Raw genomic sequence first — 24,740 nt, forward strand, 5'->3', positions numbered from 1 at the left:
CGTACCTGAGAATGGTCTGGACAGACGGATAACGAAGTGATCCTATACCGGCCTCAGTTTTACCTGAGCTACAGAACCCTAAAAATGAACGGTTGATGTTCTTGGTAAAATATAAAAATCAGAATAGGTATATGCTACAATTTTATACAAGCAACAAGTCTGTGTAAGTTTGTTGATCTTTTTTCGTTTTATCCGACCTTGAAAATATTTATTGCTTGCTTGTATATTTATGATTTCCTTTAGTAAACAATACATGTTGTACACAATCGAATAGTCATTTGCTGCATTTGGCTGTGAGGACCAACGACGGGTACTAATTTACATGTATAGACTGATCTTAGGTTCCAGGTTCGAAACCTTGTGTGGAAATAGATATTTATTTTCCTAGAATAGATATATCTTTTTTTTTAAGTTAAGTGTCATCTATAATAATTTGTTGTAACACTGATAAAAAGGATCCAGGACCACCAGACAAATGGTGTGGTAACCACACGACGACACCATGCATGTCGCCTAATAATCAGGGGGACATCAATGACCAGGATATGGTGAGTGCAACGGAATTGCATCACAGCAGGCGTGCCCGCCTGCCCCTGCCCAGCCTCCGAACAACGCAACCGATTTAAAATAGCCGTCCACGCCTCACACTCCCACGACCGCGCACGACATTCCCCCCAGCCGGCTTACCATTTACCGTGTTATGGTGTATTGTAAATAGTAATATTTGATCAGTCAGTGTTCTTTCGGACACGATAGTGACCAGACGTGTACTCCGCGTTCCGTAATTTATCAAATTAACCTTGACGCTATTTTGACGACGGTTTGTGCGTTTAACGCGGCCCTACAGACGTGTAAGTATTTTTTTTAATTTATAGTAATTTTGAGTATTTCCCTTGAGTGGAAGTCGAAAATTGACCGGAAAATTCTATTTTTTTCGAACAGTAGTTGTCATTTTATTTCAACTTTTGAACTCGTTTGTTGTTTTGGTACCTAGCATTGTGTACAAACTCGACTCAGACGGAGGCTTAGAGTATCGTCAAACAAATCGTAATGCAGTTGAAAAATATAGTTATTTTTTATAAATACCTACGTACATACTTATTCGATAAATGAAGTATTTTACATAGTTGGCTGAAAAAGAAAACTCGCGCTCTTTTTCGTAAGTTTTCTTTTTACAAATAATTTGTACGCAGTTGAGTATTTACTTGCAGTTCAGCTGCTCTGCGGAAAAATAAAGCAACTGACATTTTCGAAACCGATGCTTTAAACATTTTTGGCACATTTTGCCTGTAACTGACGTCATTTATAGAATCTTTGTAAACGCTTTAGTTTGAAAGATAAAAAATTGAAAATTACAGTAACTGCAACCACTTGTCCAAAATATCTACGGAAAACGAAGCAAATCGCAATGTCAATCCAATCACAAATTAATTACACGTCAATTACACTGTTTTTACATTGACAATTTGTTTAATTAGTTTTTTATTTGAACATATTTTTGTCAATGCTTTTATCCAGCAATAAGAAAATCAATTACCTTTACTTTGTTTTTTGTTTTGTTACACATCATCAAATTGGATGCGTCGACGTAATAATAATTTAATATTTAATTCAAAAGTAACATTTAATATCACTTTTCGCGCATTCTGAACTGTCAGTGTTACAAAAAGGTGTTAAAGCCAATGAGTTACAATATTGGTATATTTTATTGAAATTTTCTTCATGGACTCTGAAAAGAAAAGTTAATGCATTGTGCTTTGTTTTTTTAAGTTGATATTTGTATTGTACATGTCTTTATAAGTAATATAAAAAATAAAGTGACTGCGTTTACCTTCTTTTTAATTTGTAATTTCTATATGAAACTAATTTAATCTCTATAGAAAAACATTGTTTTTTATTTAAACGATAATTACTGACATTTACAGAAAAATTACTTGAGATCAGATAGAGGTCATTATTTTACAAATTATGAAATAACAAAAGTGCTCAAATTGTACGTTACAGTTTACAGTACCTACGTTTTAAACGATTACTGGTGACAATTTGAGCACTTTTGTTGAAAGATTTTCGGTTTTTGGAGCCTCCTGTAAAATTTGCTCGAATGCAGTTACTTTCTTTTGCTATAGGCAGAGTTTTGCAGGAAATTTTCTTTCTTATACTAATTCATTTCCCCACTTCAACCTCAACACAATTCAACCTCAAGAGTAAACCTTAATCTACAGGTAAGTACAAAAGTACTAAAAATAAATCAAGACCACGGAAAATCTTTCAAAAGTACATATTAACAGAACATTCATCTGGTGGATTATATAATCAAATATTAACATAGTTCAATACGCATTTACATACAACACGGCGCCTCGTTGTTTAAAACTTGAATTTTAAGCAATAGAAAATGCTGACGCTCGCTACATTCCACAGATAGTGACAATCAGTCTGATCACTGAATTACTTTTTTATTGCGCAGCAAAGTGCTGGCCGCGCGGTTCCAATTAATTAGCATTTTCCATGGGAGTAATGTACTAAGATGTACAGTCGGGGACAGATAAATCTAACCATCCACTAATTAACCACAATAGTCTGCTTTATCTGCCTGCGACTGTACTGTTACTGTTTTTACAAAGGATAAATGTGGAAATAAAAATCAATACGACTTCTTTCCAACCCAACTTTTTTTAAATGTAAGTTATCCTTAATCATTTAATTCATCCTTTACGTCTTTCATATAAAAATAATAGTTTTGTCAAATATTAGGTCCCTATTGTATTATTTATTGTTATTATTTAAATGTCAGTAATTCTACCTCCGATGTGCGGTAGTTGAAAACACGCATCTGAGATTTTATCCAAATCTTATGATAACGTCTTTGGAATAGTCTTTATTCGGTTTTCCCAATAGTATATAACTTGAAAATTGTTTTTTTAAATACTTATTTGGCACAGAATGTGCTGAACACAGTTGGACAGTGGATTTAAAGGAGCATGACGCTGAAAGAAAAATCCTTGAAAAAAATCGTGAGTTACTTTCTTAGCATGATGTTTTAAAAGGAGCGATTAAATTTCGATCAATTTTAAATGAATTGTTCGATGAATCGTAAAAAAACAGTGAAATCTAATTTTAAAAAATCAAATTCTGTTCAAGAAACGTAAAATGTTATTTTGTCGCTGAATGACTTTTCTACTTTCTCAGTGTACCGTGGCAACTACATACTTACCTATTTCTAAGCTGACTCTAAAGTCTAATGGAAAAATACCTACTTACACTTTTAACACAATCGGAGAAAATCATGGAATTAGTACTCCGAGTGCTAACTACTTACCAAATCCACGGAGAAGATCTGTGAAGTCCGAAGTGTTTTATAATTTTAACGATTTGCCGGCTTCTAAATAAGAGGCACGTTAAGTATATCAATTATTTTTATGTACGTTTGTATAAAACCTACGTGGGATAAGTCCGGCGTTAGACATACATGTATCTTCATTGTATTCATTATAATTTACGTACTTATTTTTCATACAATAAATTTCAATTTTTGTTAATTTGTATTGTACCAATGATACAAACAAAAACATCTTAAATTCGTGATTTTTCATTATTTGATCAACTTCGACGACTTCGCCGTATACTTTTCTTAAATTGTATCCATTTCCTCAGCAACACTGTATAGTTGATTACACCAGTTTGACGTTAGCCTGTGCTGCGTGGTCGTTTTGATAAAATGGCGTACTTTTCTTTATTCTGCGCAGGTTAAAGTTAACGACAAAGTTTATTGGTGCAATCAACCCTAAGTAGTAGTTGTAGTTAGGTATAGGTTAGGCATATCGATTTGACACTGACCTCCGAAGACCTCCATATTGTCCGTGTGATAGCTTATCTATTTGAGCGACAAATTCGGTAGTTTAATGAAAAAAAAATTTCGTTGGACAAAATATTTGTTGTTTTAATTTCCAATTAATTATAATTAGCGTTTTCTTATTTGATGGTTGTCTCGTAGCAAAATGTTTATCTTACTTTTTTGAAACTGCACAGTTTAAATGAGTTTAATGGACTCGGCTAGTGAATTTCCAAACAAAAAAATGCCAAGAACAATAAATGCCAAAGCCAAGTTAATAGATTTATGAATATCGTAAAGATATCATTGATATCGCTTCCGCAGGATTACAGCGGGGCGAGTCCGGATCTGAGGAGATACAGGACAGATCTAAAGCCTCTTGCCCAAAATAAACAGATTTAATCACTATTATTAACTACAAAACATAGTGACAGCAAGTAATGTATATCCATAAAACTCTCCAAACAACATACTAAAGTTCATCTCTATCTTAAACCTAATACACCAAACTTTTCATCAAATGGTAGGTACAAAAATTCTCTCCTTTTTTAGCAACAAATTTTCACAGCAAATTGTTAGTCTTAAAAAGCAGGTCTGTCATATGAATCAGGAGAACCACTAAATGACTTGTGCTCTGTCTTGTTGCTACTCCGCATGGGCGCCTCACTGATAGCAGTTCGCAAATAGATACGATATGCGCGGCGTGGGATGGCCACACGTCTCTGTTCCGCGGTCACTGGAGTGTCCCAGTAGTCGACAGAGACACGTACAATACTATGTGTTATTCCACATTATATTCTACCGCTGTACCAAATTTCATAACAATTCGTCCAGCAGATTTTGCGTGAAAGAGTAACAAACAACACATACTTTCTCACAAACTTTCGCATTTATGATATTTGTAGGATTAATAGGAAGGATCAGTAGGATTGTCACGTGCCATAAATTGTGTGGAAAATATTAGCTGTATTCGTTAACACTGCTCTAGATGTAGAGCCATGTAGAGCATAGGAAGTAGTGACATGCAGGGTTACACGGAAAGGACGTTGAATATATTAAGGTAGTAGATAGATATAATTTACATGTAATGTGCACAAGTGATTAACTGATTTTAATTCAATATGGATGATTTTAATGAAATAAAAAATAAAACAAAAATGTTGTAGGTTCGGCTGTGTTTCTGCTCCCGACCGCTTGGGGAATGCTGTTGTTGCCTCTTATCTCTTTATTAGGCTTTTTATTCCCAAGCCCTTTCGTACGTCACACGCGGAAGGATGTGTAGCGATCTTCTTCCAGTGCGGGAATCACATGCCGCATTTTATTAATATTTTGTATCAGAGTTCATTTAAAATAGATCTCTATAAATACCACTATAAGTATATATAGATTCCCGAGTTTATTTCGTCATGTGAAAGCGATCAATCAAATTGTGATTCCTCATTGGAACAACTAGAGTCAATTGGCCATATTGATGTTAACCGACGGACAGAGCGACGCACGACTGAGTAGATGAATGCAATGGATTGCGGGACATGTTATAGGGAGCTGCGTCGTTATACAATCAAGACGTTTTCGCGTCGTCTGTGTCAGGGATGCAGTATTCGTCATTGAGGAATTATGTACAGTATTATTATTGCGATGGTATTTGCTAACATTTACTTTTCTTCGTTCATAAATGGTTATATAATTCGCTTGCTTCTTTGTCTGTTCCTACTAGTTCTACTTAGGGAAGTATAACATAACATATAACATAGGGATGTTAAGTTACTTCTGGTCAGTAAAAGTCAGACAGCCACTAGTTCCATGAACAGCAGATATACATACAGAATACATAATAAATAAGCTTAGTTCGATGTCTCTGGTCTTTGGGCTCCGATGCTAGGAGTTGCCAGTCTCTTGACAGCACAAAACTGTCTTTAGATTTTTTTCAGCAAAAATAAATTATTTCATCGAAGTGCAAATTTGGATTGCTGCTTAGGATTGCTGCCTTCAAATTGAAATGCACAAAACAAAGTGAAATGAACTTCATAATATAATGCTATTGAGTAATGTTGTTCAATAAACAATATCTATCGCTTTATCAAAAAGTCGACAACGCATCGGTGACCCGTATTGAGTTGCTGACGTCCATTGGTTGCGGTGTTTGCTTACCATCCCGTGGCAACCCGTTGCCAACCTGTGGTCCTGTGTATCCACCTATGCCATATTAAAAAGAAAGAAAAGTAAATTAATTATTTTCTATTTTACGCTCTTTTGCATTAAAGCAATTTGTCAAGTGTATTCCATGTATTATTCCAGAAATAAGGAAGCCTTACGTAACTGTGTTCGGAAGGTTTCTTCAAGTTGTTCCTAGTTCACTTATAGATTGGGTACACAACACACACCAATCTGTTATTGATTTTGTACGGCCGTGGCTCCGGCCGCGGCGGTCGTGTCAGGGAGATTAACGAATGACTCTGTGATTAAAAAGGTATAAACAACGCGTTTTGTACGTAAATAACGCAAGAAGTTAACGATGATGTTTAAACAACGTCACAAACTGTTACCCCACACGGGTGTAATCTAAACACAGATTTTCAATATAACTGGCGCGGTTTAAATCTTCATCTTGTTCCTTCTTGATGGTCGGCGCATAATGTCTGAAAGACATCCATAAAATGTGCAGTATTTGGTGGCTTCCCACTAGGTAATGTAATGTCTACGAGTAGGTACTTACTGTCATTCTTCATCTCTGTTTTCGGCTTTCTTCTCTCTTCCGCATAGTGATGATGGGTGCAAACTGCAAAGACCTTGATGAACAGCTAACATTCCACCTTTTGATAATATGTACTCGGAATTATAGCAAAATATTTACCTATATGAATTATAGGATGTTGCAAAATCTAAAAATTTGAACTTCTTTAAATACTGTAAAGTTTATTGAAATACTAAATAGTAACTAGCTATTTTTACGAAGGTGCAATGCTTACGCCAACCATGTACCATTCGTCATCAATGTTACAATAGGCAATGTATCGTTCACTTCATTTAGCATAAAAAAGTTAGCAAAATATCGCTAAAAGCAATTTTTTTAATTACCAGGATAGAACTACCGTCAGCCTGTAGGGATAGCGAATTCCTGTGTTTTAATTTGTTAGTCATCATTAAACTTATAAGTAGCAAGATATCAATGGCGTCGTGACGGCTGACGACAAGTTCTTATCTAAATTGAAATCTAGCCTCAGTTGATGATGACTAGTGTTTGTTGATTGTCAAGTGTCTGACACTCGCCTTCTCGTGTCAAGATGTCTTTTGGACTAAACTTCGTTGTGTTGTTACATTTTTGTGAAGAATATGTTTGTGATAATGTGACTAGTTATTAGCGAAAACTTGTAATTGACCATATAGGTATATCTCTGTTGTTATTTTGTTATACATATGTAATTAGCTGTTAGTTTTCCAAAATATAAATAAATATCCACACAAATCCTGTAATACTATAATTACTGTATTTTTTAAAATTATGTAGTGTTATTAATTGGTTTCCACCGCGTCTTGCAATGCAACCCCCATTAAGGGTCGTTCGTTATACATATATAATTCGGGAGAACTTCGGGTTAAAAAAGTACCTTATCCTTATGTGATCACCAGGGTGCAAAATGACATCGAAGTCCGTCGCATCATTTGAGACGTGATAGAACAAAAATTCATCGTTCGCAGTACTGTATATAGGGTAACATATACTGCAAGTAGATAGCGCTACCTCGGCCACATAGGTACTACACCTATAGATATATAATATTTTTAGATATACTGAGGTTACACGTGCAATGTTTATGTAGTGAATGTATGTGAATTATGATGTATGTATGTGTATATATGCGTCGTGCCGCGCCCCCGTTCGTTAATGGTACACACATGTTTCCCGCGCATTCTTATGTAGGTATGTATATTCATCACATATAGCAAAAACATATATTTGTATGATGTACATAAATGATGGTGGTCTAGTGGTCGAGTAGTTGCCACCAATCTAAACGCTCGTACGGTCGTTTCATAAATAGACCACCATAAAAATGTTGTTTTCTTTCATTTTAGTATGTTTATGATATCTGTATGAAATGGAAAAGGTAATGGCAAAGTACTTACCCAAGGTTTGGCGACAACAGACAGTGCCAAGAAAGTTGATGTTTCGGTCAAGACGGTATGAATAAGCACAACGACAAGAGATGATAAAAAATGTCGGCCGTGAGGAAACTGGAGTTGTATGATTTATTAGCTAGTGTATGAAATGGACTAGGCAAAGGACGTGAGACTTCTATCTGTGTCTTCAGCTGCTGACCCTACGAATAGAATTGTATCCGCTGACGGTACGTGTCACATCTCCACAGCAATCATTGTGCCGTAACAACCTTCGTGACTGAGAGTTGTGGCGGACCTTGATACCACTTCATTCATTCTTCGTGAAGGAAATTTACGTTTCTAGTTTCTTTCAGCGTTTTCTTGTTAGTTTTTAGTTGTTACCAGCAGTCATCCCCCTTGTTTGATCGTTTTTGAAAGTAAACTGTTGATTATTTAATTTTAAGTTTTTTTCATTTACTTCTTTGATTACTTGCTTACCTAATTTCAATATTTCAGATTCTGTGTAAACAAAATATTAAAAAAAAATTAAGAACTTACTAAAGATTTATCACGTGATACATTGAGCGATTTGGAAGTCGATAGTATTTAGACTTAGTTGTAAGTAAATTTTCGACATCAATGAGTGATATTATCTTAAGTTAAATAAAGAATTTTGAATTTTAACATTTCTGATTCTTCTCACATATCAATTTATTAAGTGCACTGCGTGCATTGTTTTGTCAGTGTGTCAGTGATTGGATATAGATCCGTGTGAAGTTACAGAGACAAGATCAAGTTCATTACCGCTGGCGTCACCGTGACGTCTGGGCTGATTGTGTGTTTCGTATATTTATACAATTCATTTTGCGTGATATTCCATGATTCTTACAACATTCGCCTGTAAGTGCATTTAATTTTCATCTGCAGTAAAAGCCCACGGCTTCGTTACAATGATTATTTTAGAAGTAAGAATGATAATTTAGATTTCATACTTTCTTTTATGATATTCTATGATTCAAATTCGCAAACATAGCTTACCTAAAATTGACATCTTAGGCCATTACTAAAACTCCATCGCATTTGTCTCCGAGACAAGAACTGTCCATCCGACAAACATCAAAGACAGCTTGATAGACGTTATCGTTATCATAGCGTCTAGTCGGAGGCGGAGGCTCTCTGGGAACGAGGGTGAGGTGTGGATTTATTTGTAACGTTATTTTTTAGAAAAATGCACGAGTTTCTTAACTTTTATTTGTTATTGAATATTTTTTTATCAATTTAAGACAAATTGTGAAATAAAGTCAATAAGTTCTTCGCATTTGGTTCCCGTTGAGAAGAATATAAAGCTCTGATGCTCTGGTCAGGCGGTTTAAGCTGATGTTTCGGTAAACCACGAGCACGACAGACAGACAGAGAGAGTGTGGCTGGTTGTTCTTTTAGGTGTACTACTAAACATTGAAGAAACTCCACAGCCCTGAACCGATAAATTAATTATTACCGTTATTTAACTATATTTTTTTAAGGAAAAATAAGCTACGCGTGACTCATTGATCTATCAATTCAATTTTTAGCCATAAATCGAGCTAGTTAGAATAAAGTATTCTAATCACGTCTATGCTAAATGTTATAAATTCGCCATAAAAGTCCTCTAGTTGACCGTGACAGCCAGTGCTGGTGATTTAAAAGCGTGGTGCTTATCTTAATATTGCAATCTGCTTGTTTTAACTAACATTAAGACTCATTTTTGCAAGTTTTTATTTAGTTTCACTTGTTTGTTTTCTCTAATCAAATCTTGCATATTTTCATATTATGAGAGCACATATATTTTACTAACTACTTTCTATTCCCTCGGGAACGATCGGTTTGATAAACCGAATACATCCTAAGGAATCTACTAATGTGTCTAGTGTAAACACATTCTATTTCATATGAAAGACAATTTTATAGATGTTGATGATAATGATGCAATGGGATAGGTTACGTATATGTATAAGACCCACATTTGTCAATTGAAGTCTTTGGAGAAAAGGCAGCGCTGACACCGCCACGCCACCGCTTCTTCTTCTTTTCACCTGCGCTTTGGAAGTCGGCGGTAGACTTAAAAGTTTTATGTACATTTTTGACGTCAAGAAGTGACGTACGAGTATGTCATCCTAACTTGAATAAATGAATTTTTTGTTTAGAGGGTATACTCATGGAATTAGTATAATTAGACGATGTCTCTTTGTAAATTAAGATTTGATTGTCTGCGAGTGGCCGCTATCGCTCAATTTGACAGTCAACTCACAACCTTGCCGGCTCGATTGCTTTAATTCGGAACCAATTGGAGTAGTCTCCCGAAACTGCTCGATAGTGATGTTTTAAATGCAAAATAATTGAGAATTGTCATTGACCGAATCATTTTAATTGTATAGCAGGCCAATGTTGTTATATTTTAAATTCTTGATACCTACTCTTTCATCCTTTTGTTTTCCTGGTTGCATACTCTGTTGTGATGGTCCATAGAGTTTTATAACTCTTAGCCGCATCGTATGATATCCACGGGAGAATATGGAGTAGTCCCGCCACAGCGTCTACCACATTCTCTTTCATTGTAAATATTTATTTCCCAATAAAAATTAGTTGATAAAAAAATACCAAGTTGTGAAGAAATCCTATTACAAACATGTTTTCTAACCTATTAGTAGGATAAGTCGGTTCTCCTAACAGTAGCTAGTACTTAATTGTAACTGTACAATGTTTAGAGAGTGTTAATTATAATTATACCCCTAGCTTTTAATTTTATGGTCCTATAAATGACAGTATCTAACACACCTGAATTCAATATCACTCATCATTTCCATTTAATACTATTTTTTATTATTTGCAAATACCTATGTGTAAACAAGCCGGTTCGCAAGTGTTTAAATACATATATCATGATTGTGAAGGCCGAATCAACTAGCAGGTAATTATCTGAGTGTTTTTTACCATCATTTTCATATGATTTGTTTGGACAAATCTACAGATTTCGACTTCGAATAGAATAATAAACAACATACATAACGAAGTACTTCGTTTCTATTTTTTGCGTAATAATCAATACTCTCAGTAATATTTCCATTAGCATCTTTAGTTTCACCTTCTTCTTCATTCTTTCGGGTTGAAAAGGGTGCTTATATTATAATTTTATTTCAACTCGTCCCCTACAGATTGGTATTCGGCTACCGGATAACATTAACATTATGTATCGATTCTTCGCAATCGAGGGATAGTGCTCGTCGTGTGTTCTCGATAGTTACTGATTGTGGCTAATTGAGCTTCTACTCTCAATCCGCCACATACCAGTCCGGCCCGGATAGCATGCGGGAGATGTAATCACGAATCACAGAGCGGTATCACTTCGCTATCGCCCGCCGTGTCAGATGTCCCGGCGCTATCGGAGGCGACCTCTTCTGATAGTGGTGCTACGCATCGAGGCGACCCACTGTGTCAAAAAAGGGTTCATCATCAACATCAGTCATTTTAATATGGGGCACTGGTCTTATGAAGGAATGGTTGGGTTTTTTTTTTTACTTATGCTACTTAAGCATAAAACCAATTTATGTATACCTATACCAGAAATCCTACTAAAATTACACAGAAAATTGTGGTGAGTAGATATTGAGGCCCACCCAATCCCGCCTCAAACACTAGACTGATTTTACGACCGGGGACTGCGAGGTGCTAGATGTGGACTGAGAGTACGCAAGATGTATTAAGATATATATATTCTTATTGTAACATAAATCCATTTGGTGCTAAAAATAATATCTAATATTTTTTCTTTCCTTCACTGAAGCGGGAAATTCTTGCGGGATGTCTGATTTTCATTCATTGAATTCTACATATTAATAACGCCCATTCACAAACGTAAGTATTTGATCACTTTGAAATTTTAGAAAACTCGTTCAGCTAGTTTTATATCGTAGAGCATCATAAACAAATAAATGTAATGAAATTACCTGACGGACTAGTTCGCGAAAGCCATTTTATTGCTCTGCAAGCTAATTTTGATTGTTATTATAAAACCTATTATACCTTTTACGTAATCGTTTAATTTAATGATACCTATTAGTTACGTAAGCATATAATCTAAAATACTGTTTATAAAATAAATCAATAGATAAGCAACTTTATCCCAATCGGCAAAAGGTTGTCAGAAAAGGAAACGAATCAATTCAAAGTAATGACTTATTGGCAGAGTTGTATAAACAGAATTCCACTTATTATAATTCTTATGATCACATAAAAATTCAAAATGCTCGCTCGCCAATCAATCAATCAGGGAGCCGCTTCGCCAAGCAACAGAATCCTCGACCGGCACTGTTTGTGGGGGCAGCAGCCGGGGCGGCGTATGTGGCGGGGGAGGTCGGCTGAGTTCTACTCCCTCTCCACCGCTGTCCACGACATCTTACTGTCGGCCATCTGTGTCACGACAGCCGACAGCGGGAGGTTATCGTCCCAAGCTGGGCAGTCCTTAAGGTGTGCTGGGCGTCCTCGTCGGCACATCCAGCCTACGTCTACGAACTCTGATAGCAAAGTTACTTATATGTCCAGTCAAGTCAAATCTTTTGATAAAGACGTCTTTGTCTATTCTTAATCCTACCTAAGTTAACCTCTGTTCTCTGCCACCTGGAATATTAATTAGCCCGACACCAGCAGCGTATTGTAAATTTTTACGATGTTAAATCTACGTAATTTGATAAACTAAAGGAAAACTACAATTAAATATCTCCCACTTACACTGTTCAAATAAAAAGTAATTATTTTATGAATGTCATAAACTTTATCTCCGACAGTGATAATCGCGGAAAATTTGCCAAACATCGCGTTGTCCCACCCGTGAGACGCACAATCGAGGAAGTTAGCTTTAGAGACAATAAACAAATAAAAAATAATGATATAGAAAAAGGTTTTGGACTTGTTTGTTATCCATTAATCAGTAAAATCACATGTCATTATGAAATTTATTTAACACTATTTGATGATAAAGAAACCCTACGTCAACAAATGGGTGGAGTTGATAAATTGAGTTACATTTTAGCTGGAAATACAAGGACCATACCAAGAAGAATAAGGAAATAAAAACATGAAAATTAATTGATAAAATTAGTTTTATTTTGTGACGAGTGCCCAACATTTTTGTGATAGTTAGATTAGATGTCTATACAAGTAATATTATAATCTCATAATCATTATTATCAACTTTATACGAGTAACAGTAGCAGTCCGCTGCTACTGCGGCTGTTTCGCGGTTATGATACGAGCTTACATTATAGAAATACGAGATAAAACTTTTGAGCTATCATTGAAATTGCAGGATTTGTAACCACTCTATACAAGATGAAGATGAATGATAGATGTATTGTTAATATTGTCTTGAACGTGAATGTGTTGCCATAAGGGATGATTTTACTAATGGATTATCAAAATAAGCCGTGCCCCACAGGCATTTTTTAGCAATGATAAGATTAGATGTCTATGCATGTACTCCTATAATCTCATTATCGTCTTCATAAAAATATTATACATTACGAGTGCCGGGTATTAGTATATTTATCTACATATCAACCGACTGTAGCTTTATCTTCAATTTTTATCTTGCAGTGGAGGCGGTTCAGTAACCGAATTAAAAAGAAGAAAGAAAATAATTTTTGAAATAACTATTAAACAATATAATAAGGTTAAATTGGGTAAATGATTGTGACAAAATGGTCTCCGCTAGGTGTACTACTCCCGCTTCCCGTAATGCCTGCCGAACATTTCATGGACCTCTTTTCAAAACAAGCGTAAAATAAGCGTGGTAAGCGATAACCAGACCACAGAAGTTGACAGGCGCATAACACAGGGAATGGGCCGCTTTTGGTGGGAATAAATCTATCCTTCGAAGCAAGAGAGCAGTGTGTGCAGTAGACCTAGCCATGGAGTTTAAATCGCAATGGCGTGTAGACACAGTAAAAACCGTTCCCATCATAATCTCATCCACCATTGCCTATAATACTAGAAATACATCCACTTACCTTCACACTTATGCAAACACTAAATTTCTCTCTTCTGAATCATAACTTTCTTCTCCTTCCATGCTGATTACGTCTGGCCACAAACCCGCGTAAACAGTAAAAATCCTCAAGACCTAAAATATACAATATAGAAAGATCTATAAAAACCAAATAAATAAATAAATATTAAATATAAGAATAATATTCTCATACATAATTAAATTTCAAGTAGATAATTAATGGCCCACCACTTCCGAGACGCAATAAATCAGTTTTTTTCTCAATAAAATAGTATCAAATTACCTTATTAAGAAATGCAACTTAATTAGCCTTATCTCACGTGGCGGGTCACAAGTATAATTTGCGATACCTCTGAACCTTAAGAGATAGCGATGTCACAAGGAATCTTTCGGGTATTTTTTTTTTCAGTAATTGAGTTGACCTCAGGGGCATGAATTTCATAATGATAATACTTCTATATATACAATAAGGTAAGGTAGGTTGACTGTAGTTATATTCAGCGTTAGTCTGTAAAATTGTTCAACTGTTTTGAGTCCGGTCCACTCTGATGCATCACAGTGTTACACACATTCTATTGTTCACAATTGAGTAGTCAGTGTCTGCCAATTTGTTTGTCGCGGACTGAGGTTATAGAACGATAATGTTTGATGAACACTTGGGTGATGTGAACTATTGTGGCAGACAGACATAAGAAACGACTTAAGTCGTTCTCATAAAACATTATCGTAACTTTATTATTGTAAAATTTCATTTAAAAACATATATAGGTATATGTAGGTATATGTATTCCTATATATAGGTATATGTATCTGACTATATATAGGTATATGTATCTGACTATATATAGGTATATGTATCTGACTATATATAGGTATATGTATCTGACTATATATAGGTATATGTATCTGACCGAGAGCGAGGTAATGACAGCTAAAAATAGCAAATATCCTGTAATTTTAGATAAATTAGGTTTTCCTAAAAGGAAATAAAATAATTTTGGATAATTTTGAAAGAGTTATTGTGATATGAAACTGCGCGACGTTACGTATAATGATCTACATTTAAAATTTCCCAAATTACTTTTGTTTTTCATTAAATTTTTTATATATTTTTTATGCTTTTTCCTTTTTTATATGTATACAAAAAATATATAAATGTTTAAAAAAACAAACAAAATATATTTTCAGTTCTATTTTATTTATTTAATATTATTTTTAACTAGGTTTAGTTACAAATGATCTGTAATCTCTACGAATCGTATTCTTGTTCCATTATTTTATTGTTGTGTTCTTTCCAGACATATCCCATAACATGTCAGCAGCGGTGGACAGCCGCAGCCAGGCAACGGTGCTGCGGAGCCCTGAGGCTACTAACGGCGACATCAATGGCCATGTTGAGAGTGGAGACAGGTGGGACGAGCTGTTCCTGCCTCCTCCTCTGAGGATCGAAGACAGATCTAGAGCACAGAAGGTCAGTTCTCTTATAGTTTATGGCCTCTAAAGAAATTTGAAACACAACAATATCAAAATAATCACGCATTTGTGTCTCATTCTCATTCCATTCCATTTGACCAATGTTTCATTCCATGCTCGTGCATGCTTATAACAATATGGTTCGTTCTCATAATTTTCTGAAAAGTAGGTACCTACGTCTTCCATCGTTTTTGTAGATAAAGGAAAATCCATGAGTTGTTTCCTCATACAAGTGACCATTGTAGGACCTGGTGGACCTAGTGAATGTGCGTTCAAAATGGTTCCGATTTTTTTAGGTTCAAATAATTTCGATTACCAACAATTAAAAATATGACTTCTATTTTTGGACCGCCAACATAAATCAGTAGGGGGCTCGCTATGAATACAATGCTAAGACCAGCTCCGCTGAGCGATGGTAAACATTGGAGTGCGAATCAAATTTTTATGTGTGACGCAACGCGGAGCTAAATATATCCCACAGATAATGCCACTACATTCGCGGATATCTTCGTAAGAATTATGACTTCAATATTATTTACTATTTACTATATATACGTTTGATAAATTTATTGCTATATCTCAGTATGTGAGGTGCACCCTGCAGTGCAAATCTGGTTCTACCGGATTGTATTAAGTTGAATAAAGAAAATGAGCTAGAAATTGCCCTATTTGTGTTTTTGTTTTCACTAGCTTTTGCTATTGATATCAGTTACTGATCTCGGTACAGATTATTATTTTTAAATTCATTAATGGGCAACGTATTACGATACGCTGCCCTAAGCTTCTAAAGGATTACGATCGTTTAGAAGCTGATAATTTATAAACACCAATAATAGTAATTTATAATAATGCTTCAGTATATATTACCAATACAGCTTGGACCGCTGGTCCGGACTCGCTGGTCGGATTTTGAACGTTGTTTCGTTGAATATGGATATATTAGATATTGAATATGACCGTGGTCGTATGCATGGGCACCCCTGGGTTATCTACCACGGCGTACGGGTCGCGTGACGAAGCTGCGCCAGCAGTCACACATCGTGCCGCGTGTCTTCTTTTATTATATGTATTATCGTTGGGACATGTTGAGTTTGAACTAAAGTCATAACTCTTCATATCAAGCTTTCGGAAGCGATAATCATAAAATTTCATAAAAAACCTACAAGTAGAGGTAGTGTAATGATATACTACGAGAGATAATAAATAATAATAAGATAATGCAGATAAGTCCCTAATATTTTATGTTTGTTCCCTAATATTGGTGTTTCTTTTCACAGAATATATAGATATGGTATAATTGTTTGCGATAGGTGAACATAATGGTTTGACAGCGAAATGTACTTTTCTTAAAACCCATATGTTACAATAGTGACCGTAATATCTTAACTTGAGAACAAAATTAAACAATTTCACTCGAGTTTCAAATTATTTTAGTCGGGGTTACATACACACTTAAAAATACGTTATCAATGAAGTGTAATCACTTAATAAATAAATAGTTTTATTTGCGGTGGCAGACAATTTGATCACCAGATCCATGTTCGACTGCTACTCGTGCGTGCCACTGTACTCGTATATCAGCCTTGCTTCTGGTCATAGATGTATGGTTCTGGTGAAGAAACACCTGGTGAGAAAGCTTCCACACTGGTGGACTAGTCGTGAAAGTCACGTCTTTTATTTAAAATCTTACGCCAGTGTTAGCAAGCAATAAAATAATAAATAATAATATTACACTAGATAGGAATGATTAGATAATTTTACTGCCGCCAGTTGGTAAATTGTTTTATTGTTATATTTATTTATTGTTTAATTGGACAATTGTGAGCTACTGTATCTTTTTGTGACGACATTAATATAAAAGTAATTCTCTAATCCCAGTTAATTTTGATAATGTCTTATTGTTGATCAAATTTTATACGGATCAAAGTTTATTTTGCAAAAAATGGTACTTCCGAAATATTAGGGGTATTTCAATTTAAAAAGATTGAAAATTATGGATGATTTCGTTTTTAATTCGAATTACGTAATAAAGAATTTATAGAGGTATCTAATCTTGAAGACCTCCTGGCCGCCCTGGGCGAAAGTGGTTTGATGACATAAAGGATTGGACCGGACTTAGATACAACCAACTGAAAATAACTCGACAAAGCCGCTAGGGTTTCGGTATGTTGACCTCCAAACTTCAATTCGAAGATGGCACCCCATGATGATGATCTAATCTTTCTGTCGTGACAATAAGCTTTATCTGCAATCTAGAATGTTCCACAGGGGTCAGTTAGTAGTATCAATCATTTGGCAAACCTTGACAATCATCTCCGTACAGCGCAAACAATATGCGAAGTTCTTGATTAATGTTTCAGAACATTTTTATAACAGGCAGCGTCTTCCAATTCATATAATGTTTGTAAATGTTTTCTTATAAGATTTCAGAAGGGTTCAGCGTCTATGTATCTATCGTGATTAAATTACCACAGTTTAAATTACCTTTTCATTTCGTTTGTTTGGGGTTCGGTGAACTATGATTTACATCTTTTTAGCTCAATTAGCACCCGTCTGCGGCGTTGAATTTAAGTTAACCTCTCGGATTTCGGTAACGGGAGTTTTAGCATAAGCTTTTATTTCATATAAATTTCGTTTTATTAAAACATAGGCAGAGTAGTTATCTTTACACACTTGTTTAATTTCTTAATTGATTTTTCCACAAGATGTCTTTCTCAGAAGAGCTGTGCTGTCAGAGTGATGAATGACATGTATTACAAGTTTAAATTGTATTGGACGCGTCTTCAGTCCTCACAGGATGATGTATCACTTTAAGTTCATAATAAGCGGCACGAGGCTTTTAATCAATAGAACAAATGGTGAAGTCTATCGTGAAATGTATTTATTTTTATATAAAACCTAAAATATTATTTTTCCAAATAAATGGGTAGAGAATAATATTTGTTTATTATACATACCTACTTTAAATTAATCTACGTACCAAAATAAAAAGGAACTTTTTGGACTATTGCGTATTCTTGGCTTTACCAAGCTTTTTGTGTTTTTCAGTGAGAAATAAGACATGCATATAATTCCAACTCAAATAAAGAATTTAGACTTCGCCTTTTTATTTCATTAGTTTTCATGCATTCTTATTGGTCCTTGATTGATTTCAGATCGAGGCTCGTCTGTCAGGGCTGATCCTGGGCGGGCACACGCTGCGCCGCGTGGCGGAGACCTTCGAGCGGGAGATGGAACTGGGACTTACCAGAAACCCCAAGAAACCCTCCAGTCTCCAGATGGAGAACACTTTCGTGCCAGAACTACCCAATGGGACAGGTGAGAGCAACGCCTTGGGAGTCATAGAAATTCATGTTTCAAAAATAAGAAGATGACAATAAAAGGACTATGAGGATGATGACAACACTTAATCTTGGTCAAATAGATTTAAAAAAATACTTGTGCTTTGCTACCATTTATTTAAATCTTAATGCAAAAGGTTTTAATTTTCACTGTACATATAATATTACCGTTTCATCTTTATGTTTCAGAGGAAGGTAAATTCTTGGCGTTGGACCTGGGCGGGACTAACTTCCGAGTGCTGCTGCTGGAAATAGAAAACGGGAAACTCGTCAGGGAAGACGTGAAGCAGTACCACATTAGGTTAGTCTTTATCTAACATTTAACAGAACAGTAGTGGCTACAAAGAATTTCACTGAAATACGAATCTAAAACAAGGACTTTTCGAAAATAATTCTGAAAAGTGTATTAACACGGTGCGGTGTACCTACAGCTACACAACCATTTGATATGCAACAATTGCATTCCTAAAGACGTTGACGTAATTCGCCCGCCTTACGTCAACGTCCTAGAGAGACGTTTATGAAATGACAGCCGAATATTTACGCTGGTCACAGCTCCGAACGGAACCAGGAATAAGCGGACATGAGACAGTCAATCGGTCAGTCAAAATAAAACATTGCCCTGACAACGAAAGATATTGAGAACAGTAATCACTATCAAAATTGTTTCAGTGACGAGCTGAGGCTGGCCCCAGGGGTGGACCTGTTCAACTTCCTCGCGGACTGCGTGCTGGACTTCGTGCGCTCCGAGGACATGGAGGACGAGGAGATACCCTTGGGTCAGTCTAGTCTCGATCGCCATTCATTTAACAAAATCTGTGTGATGATGATGATCTTCACACGCCTTCACCGTACAGTATTGTTTGGTAACTTGCCTACTGGTAGATTGGAAGAGATGCTACATGGGATAAATTTGCCGTTGCTGTTAAGTTTTCTCTTTAATTTCTGTAGTATTTTTTATTGTACGATTATGCGATAGAGTTATTTCAAATGAATAAATGGGTGGGACAGCGGTCCCTTTCGAAACGGAAAACGAAATAAGCTCCGATCTTTTACGTGACGTCTCACCCTCAACTTGGACACAGCTATACAGACAGATAGTAATGAGAATCATTGTAACTGTGCCCAAGTTGAGACTAAAGGACTCTTTATTTGTATATCAAATCTGTATTTGATCACTGACCAAAATTGATTTGATCAAAATTTCTTTTCAAATCAATTTGGAAATTGTTTATTCTTACTATATTTACGTCCACAAAATTATTAGTTGGTATCAATTTTACCTTGTATATGTGCTTCAGAATAATAATACTACTACTACTAATACGCATGGCAACTTTATTTTTTAGAGAAAAACCACTTTCAATCCTCCCCTGAATTTTCAGGTTTCACATTCTCGTTCCCGATGAAGCACACATCGATAACGTCCGGCCAGCTGATCACGTGGACTAAGTCGTTCAAGTGCGGCGGCATGGAGGGCGTAGACGTGGCCGGTCTGCTGCAACGCTGTCTGGACGACAGGAACCTCAAGGTTACGGTCCAGGTTCTCCTCAACGACACTACAGGCACTCTCGTCGCCGGCGCTTATGAGGATCCCACTGTTGGGGTAAGTTTCGCGTTAGAACTAGTAAGTTTTCGCTTCTCACGCTCGTAAAGCTTGACATTACGTTATATACAAACTGGCGTCTACATCACGAAGATTAGAATGTTTATTTATATTCTTATTTCCTCGCAATCGAAGTAAAAAGTAGAGAATTTACTGACATACCTCCCTCATACATTTCACCCTAGGTGAACCACTATCGCCTACGACAGACTCAAAATGATTCGATTCGACATTGTGAAACAGCGAAGGCCTTTTGTTGAATACTATTTTAAAATTTTCTTTCGAATTGTTCACTTGTTGAAATGACGATATGTATTTACTGTGTATGGTGTTACAGATGGCCGTGATCCTGGGCACGGGCTCCAACGGCTGCTACATGGAGCACGCGAGCCGCATCACGCAGTGGGGCGGCGCGCAGCACGACCGAGTGCATGTAAATCATTGTTAAAATATCTATTCGAAATAGTGTAAGGTTAACTAACAATGATGCTTTTGATTTCTTCTTTAAATCTTGATCTTGATCGTATTTTCCTGTAAAGTCTAGTAGCTAAGTTTTTGGCTAGGTTGAAACTTTCTGAGAGTTGAGGCATGAATAACTACCTATACACAGTATATTACTCACCTGAAGGGGTTTTTGTATAAATTTAAAGCTCCGTCATTTAACTCAAAATTTCCATATTGACTTGTATGTATATTGAAGAATTTATAGGTACCTATGATTTTATTTATTTATAATTATTTACAGGATGTGTGCGTAGACATCGAGTGGGGAGCATTCGGAGACAACGGTTGTTTGGACTTCATGCGGACGGAGATCGACCGCGAGGTCGACGCTCGCTCGTTGCTGCAAACCTCTTTCACGTCAGTATCAGCATCGGTATCTGAATAACATTTTAGTCTCTCGTTATCTCTTGCAATTTTTGAGTGCAAAATTTAATCTATCTTTAATGCTAAAACTGAGTTACTTCATTTAGCTTTACCAGAAGTCAAGTAAGTTAGGTGTATGGACTTGGGACTGCAACTGATAGATTATATATATAATAGCATTCCTAAGGAGGGTCAATGTCACGTCGGCGGTAGGTTGTAAAAGCACAGTCGAATCTTCAAATAAATTTTAATCTTTTTTACTAGTCGATTCTTCATGGCGTGAGCTCTCAAAGATGAGGGAGATCTCTGTCAAATTGAAATTAATTTGTTTGCAAAAATGTAGGTCTGTAAGTAAGTGTTGCAATGAGGTGCGCTGTGTCGCAGGTTCGAGAAGTACATCGGCGGCAAGTACCTGGGCGACGCGCTGAGCGTGTCGCTGGCAGCGCTGGCGCGCGCGCGGCTCTTCCCTGCCGCGCCCGCGCCCGCCGCGCTGCAAACCGCGCAGCTCAGCCTCTTCGAAGAGTGAGTCCTCCACCACTCAATCTCGTTATGACCAGGGTTATATTTGTTAAAGGACCTATCCCGTTCAGAAAAATGTTAAAGCAAACTTTATTATATTTGCCATTGACAAAACGAAACGAAACATACAAGCTTAAAGTATGTTTTTAACTTTTTATGAATAACAGGGCAAATTAGATTAAACGGTGGTAGATCCGATTTCTTTTATGCTATTCGATACTAATAAATATATACTTAATACTAATAATACTGATGTCTTATTATTTTACAGAGAGAATTGCGCGGGCCAGTTGACACAAACGATAAAGGTTCTGGAGCAGGCCTGCGGGACTCCAATCTCCGAAGCTGACGCGCAGGTGGCGCAGTACGTCGCTCAGGTCATCTCCAACAGAGCGGCGCAGCTTGTCTCAGTTTGTATGTATCCTGTTTATGTTCCGTAAATCATGCTCATCAAGAAAACATCATCTATGTAAATTACAAAATTTTATAAGAAATAATTTTTTTACAGTTAACTGCTAGTGTTTTATGATCCAATTAATATGTCTGGAGTTTCAAAATTGTCCATTTTGATATTATCGTTATATATCTATCAATAGTTGTAGTATTTGGAATGTAATAGTTCACTTCTAATAAATTCAGAATTGAAAATAGTTCCCAAACAGCAAAACCTAACTTTATATTTGTAGCATATAAATACATAATTTCAAGTTGAATGTTTGAAATGTGCAGGCATATCCACTTTACTACGACGCATGGACCGGCCGTACCAGGCGGTGGCGGTGGACGGCTCCGTCTTCAAGAAGCACCCGCGGATACGGAAGCTCATGTACCGGTACATCGGGCTTCTGGCGCCAGACCATAAGGTACATTAAAGTAATATCATAACGATGGACCATTATAGCAAGGGAGAAGCTGCAACTACATTTTATATAGCAGTGTTTTTTATTTTTTATTTTCAAAATTGGTTATTGTTAACTTCATTTACGGCTTAGTAAGTATTTAGGTTTATGTATGTACCTATGCATTGACTGTATCCGCCGTATAGGTCATGTTACAGATGCCTTTGGACGACTTGAATATAATCTAAGACTAGTGATAGTAATACACACGCGCGATATGAGTTATCATTGTCTTTATGGTGTCACAGTTAAAGCGGTGTCGGTGGCGTCTTATTGCTCTTACTAATATGATTCGCCGAGTCCACACGTTAAGAAGAAGAAGACGTAGAAAAACGCTAATAAATAAGGAATTTGTATTTCAGTACTCTCTGCTGGCGGCCGAGGACGGCAGCGGCAAGGGCTCCGCGCTGACGGCCGCCATCGCCGCGCGCATCGCCGCGCGCTCCACGTAACACAGCACATTTCTTGCCGATGATAGATATTTAGGGGTGAACTGTCAATGAAATTGTTCTGTAGATTAATCACTAGTCAACTAGTTAGCTATTATCATATGACAGAATGATTCTATACCGAAATAGATCTGTCAGAAATATAAACGTATAGTTTTCCTTTGAGAATGGACTAAATTCGGTAACAAATGTAAGAAACTTTTTTACTCGAATTTTTGGAGTAATGCAACGTAGAGTTACTGATTAGCTATGAAAGACTCACTTTTTATTGCCTTATCAATTGACTATCATAGGAATAGACCTTAACCTAACCTCAAACTTAACCTACAATTATTATTTTGTGGGCCAACGTCAAAGTGGCTGTGTTGTTTAGATATCAGGGTAAACAATTGGTTATGAATTACAATAAATAAAATTAGGGATTATCTTTTATGCCAACTGTTTGACGACAGTGTGGAGCAGGCATTATGCTTTTATGTAAAGAAATGTTTCCCTAAAACTAAATTGAATGACATTCTTGACTTGTCTGATTTGTAGACAATTCAGATGCATTTCTTGTGCGTGAATGACTGATGGAATGTATGTGAAAAACCGGAGGGATTTGATATTTTCTGAAGATGTAGAAGTGAAACTGTTATTTAGTATTGTAGGAACGAAACCGCGTTATATAGAAAATAATGTATGCTGACTCGCTGGACGAGAGATTAATTTTAAAATATAGGTAATCAAAATGGTGTATTTTAATTAAGGGTAACGTAAAATTGTAAGAAAATATAATATATTTAGGATTATTCTGTAATTTATATTGATGCCAGAAACTATAAACCTATTTTCGATACTGAATATACTAACTTATACATATATTTTCATATGGTAGAAAGAAATGTTGTATTGAAAAAGACAAATATAAAGTGTAAAATTGTTGTACATAGTGGTTAGTGACAGTACATTCAGTTTAGTGAGATTTGCATTCTGTTTTGTGATATCCATGTTCGAAACGATAATTACTTCCTCATAAGTACAATTTGTCTTTTACTATAAGCCACATAATTGTTAGATTACAGACTGGATTCCTAATCATAAAAATATACAAAATATAAATATGTACATTATTATAGTGCCATACTGATGTTATTTGGCTGGTACCAACTATGGTTCCGTTGGTCATTATAATATAGATTATTTATTTATTTAACGAAAAAAAGTATTTCAACTTTATCACAAGAATTTATGCAATCTTGTTTGATAGTGTTATCACCACCGGGCCGAGGCGCGCAGTAACTGATATTAGTGCTGGGAAGCACAAGGTCTAAATAGAGCACAGCCAGCGTCCAAAATGTTTCTAACAATGAAACTGTGGTAGAACTACTCAAATGTATAAATATATTGTAAAGTTTGATGCTGTATGTGCGTTTTAACTTCAGAATCGTTTTGTTTTATTGTTAGAAGGGTTAAAATTCAGCTTTATTTTTCTACTTATCTGTAGAAGTAACTGTTATAGGTTATAGATTAAATGTTGATTACTTTTTAGTTACAAACTGTTTTATTTTCCTTTTTCTCCCTATCTTAATGATTTCCCACCAGGGAGGCTGGCGAGAGAGGTCCTGATACTG

General features: G+C 36.1%; 1 protein-coding gene across 2 annotated transcripts; it reads left to right on the forward strand.

Moving 5' to 3' along the window:
• Positions 1 to 691: 691 nt before the first annotated feature.
• On the forward strand, positions 692 to 24,665 carry LOC128680249 (hexokinase-2-like). 2 transcript variants are annotated; one of them, XM_053763283.2, is made up of 12 exons: positions 692 to 851; positions 15,272 to 15,444; positions 18,602 to 18,764; positions 18,977 to 19,088; positions 19,460 to 19,566; positions 20,173 to 20,393; positions 20,731 to 20,826; positions 21,139 to 21,254; positions 21,645 to 21,782; positions 22,051 to 22,193; positions 22,509 to 22,642; positions 23,041 to 24,665. In XM_053763283.2, the coding sequence occupies exons 2-12, from the start codon at positions 15,286 to 15,288 to the stop codon at positions 23,128 to 23,130; spliced, it is 1,479 nt and encodes a 492-aa protein (XP_053619258.1). In that variant the 5' UTR covers positions 692 to 851; positions 15,272 to 15,285; the 3' UTR covers positions 23,131 to 24,665. The 2 variants fall into 2 exon arrangements, with proteins under 2 accessions (XP_053619258.1, XP_053619259.1); XM_053763284.2 differs by lacking the exon at positions 692 to 851 and adding an exon at positions 14,469 to 14,565.
• The last annotated feature ends 75 nt before the right edge of the window (positions 24,666 to 24,740 follow it).

Source organism: Plodia interpunctella, chromosome 23 (assembly GCF_027563975.2).
Source record: "Plodia interpunctella isolate USDA-ARS_2022_Savannah chromosome 23, ilPloInte3.2, whole genome shotgun sequence".
Taxonomy (NCBI): Eukaryota; Metazoa; Arthropoda; class Insecta; order Lepidoptera; family Pyralidae; genus Plodia; species Plodia interpunctella.

What these genes read in the sequence shown, in the direction of transcription:
- LOC128680249 (XM_053763283.2), top strand. Translation starts at nt 15,286, where the DNA reads ATGTCAGCAGCGGTGGACAGCCGCAGCCAGGCAACGGTGCTGCGGAGC. An exon ending in GTGAAGCAGTACCACATTAG is followed by an intron (nt 19,089 to 19,459) that starts GTTAGTCTTTAT and finishes AAATTGTTTCAG; the next exon opens with TGACGAGCTGAGGCTGGCCC. An exon ending in CAGCTCAGCCTCTTCGAAGA is followed by an intron (nt 21,783 to 22,050) that starts GTGAGTCCTCCA and finishes ATTATTTTACAG; the next exon opens with AGAGAATTGCGCGGGCCAGT.